Source organism: Aplysia californica, unplaced genomic scaffold (assembly GCF_000002075.1).
Source record: "Aplysia californica isolate F4 #8 unplaced genomic scaffold, AplCal3.0 scaffold00455, whole genome shotgun sequence".
NCBI lineage: Eukaryota > Metazoa > Mollusca > Gastropoda > Aplysiida > Aplysiidae > Aplysia > Aplysia californica.
Genome location: NW_004797725.1, coordinates 649,082 through 651,581, shown reverse-complemented (window position 1 = coordinate 651,581; position 2,500 = coordinate 649,082). Strand labels below are relative to the sequence as shown.

At 46.6% G+C, this 2,500-nt stretch overlaps 1 protein-coding gene across 1 annotated transcript in view; it reads left to right on the top strand.

The window, feature by feature from the left end:
* The window catches only part of LOC101855967 (probable serine carboxypeptidase CPVL), a 2,798-nt gene extending 333 nt beyond the window's left edge, over positions 1–2,465 (top strand). The window contains exon 1 of the mRNA XM_005105182.3: positions 1–2,465. This exon is cut by the window's left edge and continues 333 nt beyond it. Coding sequence (XP_005105239.1) covers positions 205–1,794 — 1,590 coding nt within the window. The 5' untranslated portion in view covers positions 1–204 and the 3' untranslated portion in view covers positions 1,795–2,465.
* Positions 2,466–2,500: the final 35 nt, after the last annotated feature.

Here is a 2,500-nt window from a genome sequence, read left to right as displayed (position 1 = left end):
AGTCAAACAAAAATGATAACATGGTTGACCGTGTAGATATGAAGCACTGAGAGTGTCAAATTTCAACTTTCTGGCTTGCTTGCTTCTTTCATAGTCATAACGACTTATTGAACACCCCTCGTAACTTCATCAACTTTTACTTTATTTTGTTTCACTTTTTTTTTTATCAAATAGACCATCTTGGCACTGGACATCGAGTTCGAGATGATAGTCAAAAGACCGCGTTTGGCCTCTGTTGTGCTGCTGGCAACACTGATGGTCTGTTCCCCCCAGGAAGATCATGCCCAGCAAAACTCCGACACAGGCACCACCACAGCACCACCAGGCCCCCATGTGACAGATGCACCCTTTAAAGACTCACCTCAAGAAGACCTGCCCCTTCTCCTGTCACCCTACTTAGATCGTGGTGAAATCGACACCGCCAGATCGTTGAGCAGCGTCCGTATGCCGGAGTTCGCCCTCAGCTACTCGGGTTTCTTGACTGTGGACCGCGTCCTTGGCAATCATCTCTTCTTCTGGTTCTTCTCCTCACCACAGGATCCACGGGCACCGCTTCTCATCTGGCTGAACGGCGGGCCTGGGATCTCCTCCATGCTGGGCCTCTTCACAGGAAACGGCCCCCTGAAGCTGGTCGTGGGCTCTGACGGCGAGACTGTGGGTTACGAGAAGAGAAAGGTTAGCTGGGCGGGCCCGTTCTCCATGCTGTACATCGACAACCCCGTGAGTGCGGGCTTCAGCTTCTCCGACAGCGGCACGGCGGGGAGCCGGCTCACACAAGAAGGATACTCAGAAGATCTCTACCAGTTTCTGCTACAGTTCTACACCATGTTCCCAGAATACCTCACGAGAGATCTGTACATCGGTGGTCAGTCTTACGCCGGGCGCTATGTGCCGGCTCTCTCATATCGAATCCACACAGAGAATCAGAATGTTGAGACCACAACCGGAACGCATACTCACATCAAAATTCCTTTAAAGGGGATCTATATCGGTGGACCGTTTTTCGACCCTGAGACGATGATGCCTGCATTTTATGATCACTTATACGTTGTAGGTGTCATCAGCCATCACGAGTTACTTGTGTACAAAAAAGATCTTGGGGAGCTTTATCAACGATACGTAGAAAAACGCCTGGGTAATGAAACCCTCTCTACAATGTTGAAAGTTATCATCCCTCCCGGCACGTACATGGGTCCCACCGACAACTTCGTGACAGGAGAAAGAAGCAGTCACAGACACATGAACAAGTTGATGAACAGGCCCGAGATGAGGAGACTCATTCACGCCGGGACGAAGCACGATTTTTCCAGTTTCAACCAAACCTTCTTCTACATGGTAGGGGAAGATATATTCGTGAGTACGAAACCCAAACTCGCGCGGCTGATGAACGAGTACAAAGTGCTCATCTTTAACGGCGATTATGACCTCACGGTCAGCACGACCATGATGGAAGCGGCCATGTTGTCCATCCCGTGGTCACTCCAGGCCGCTTACAACAGCAGCTCGAGAACTGCCTGGGTCAAGGACGATGAAGTCTCGGCTGGGAAGCGCAGCAGTTCTCAATCACAGTCGGAGAATGGTCGTCTCAAAAACACGTCTGAACAAGCGCAACATGAAGAACAACCAGGGAGATGGTCGGCGGGTAGCGTGTGTGGCTTCTATTCCCATGTCGGTGGTTTGTGTCGTGTGGTTGTGCACGGTGCGGGGCATCAAACGGCGCAGGACCAACCGGAAGTGACGCTAGAAATGATGAAGAAGTTTATCTTTAACGGCTGTATCGGAACACAATCCTAGACGCTTCTGTACAGCATATAGTATTACCTTTCTACACAAGATGTTTTTATTGCGGGTAATTTAGTAACGTTCCCTTACTCGGAGAGGAAAAAAACAAACGTTTCTAGTATGAATTCTCTTATATGAAAAAAATTATGAATCTGAGCCCTTTCGTATGCGATTTTACAAAAACAAAAAACTTGGAAATGCGATATTTTTGTACTCTTAGAAAAAAAAGGTTTTATGAGTCACTGTCATCCGTACCCTGTGCGCTCGCGCGCGAGCGCGCACACTCACACACACACACACACACACACACACACACACACAAACACACACACACAAACACACACACAAATGCAACACATGCATGCGCACTCACGAGCATGTGTGCACGTGCACGAGCATAGTGGAACACACACACACACACCTTTCAAAGAAACGTAGCTCTTTTAGATATACTTTTGAAAAAAAATGTGTTTTAGAAATTGATCTCATGATTCTCATAAACGAAAGTTATTTTGAGTATTCGAAGTCATCAGAATATGGGGCACATTAAATATTGGATTGATCTATTCAGAAACTCACTTTCAAGGACATGCTTATACATCTATGCTAAGACATGGTGAGCATCAGTAATCGTAATATTCTCAGTTTCACACAAAAAAATAAACTGCTGCAGTCGTCAAAAACCTACTATGTTATTATTATTATTATTATTATTATT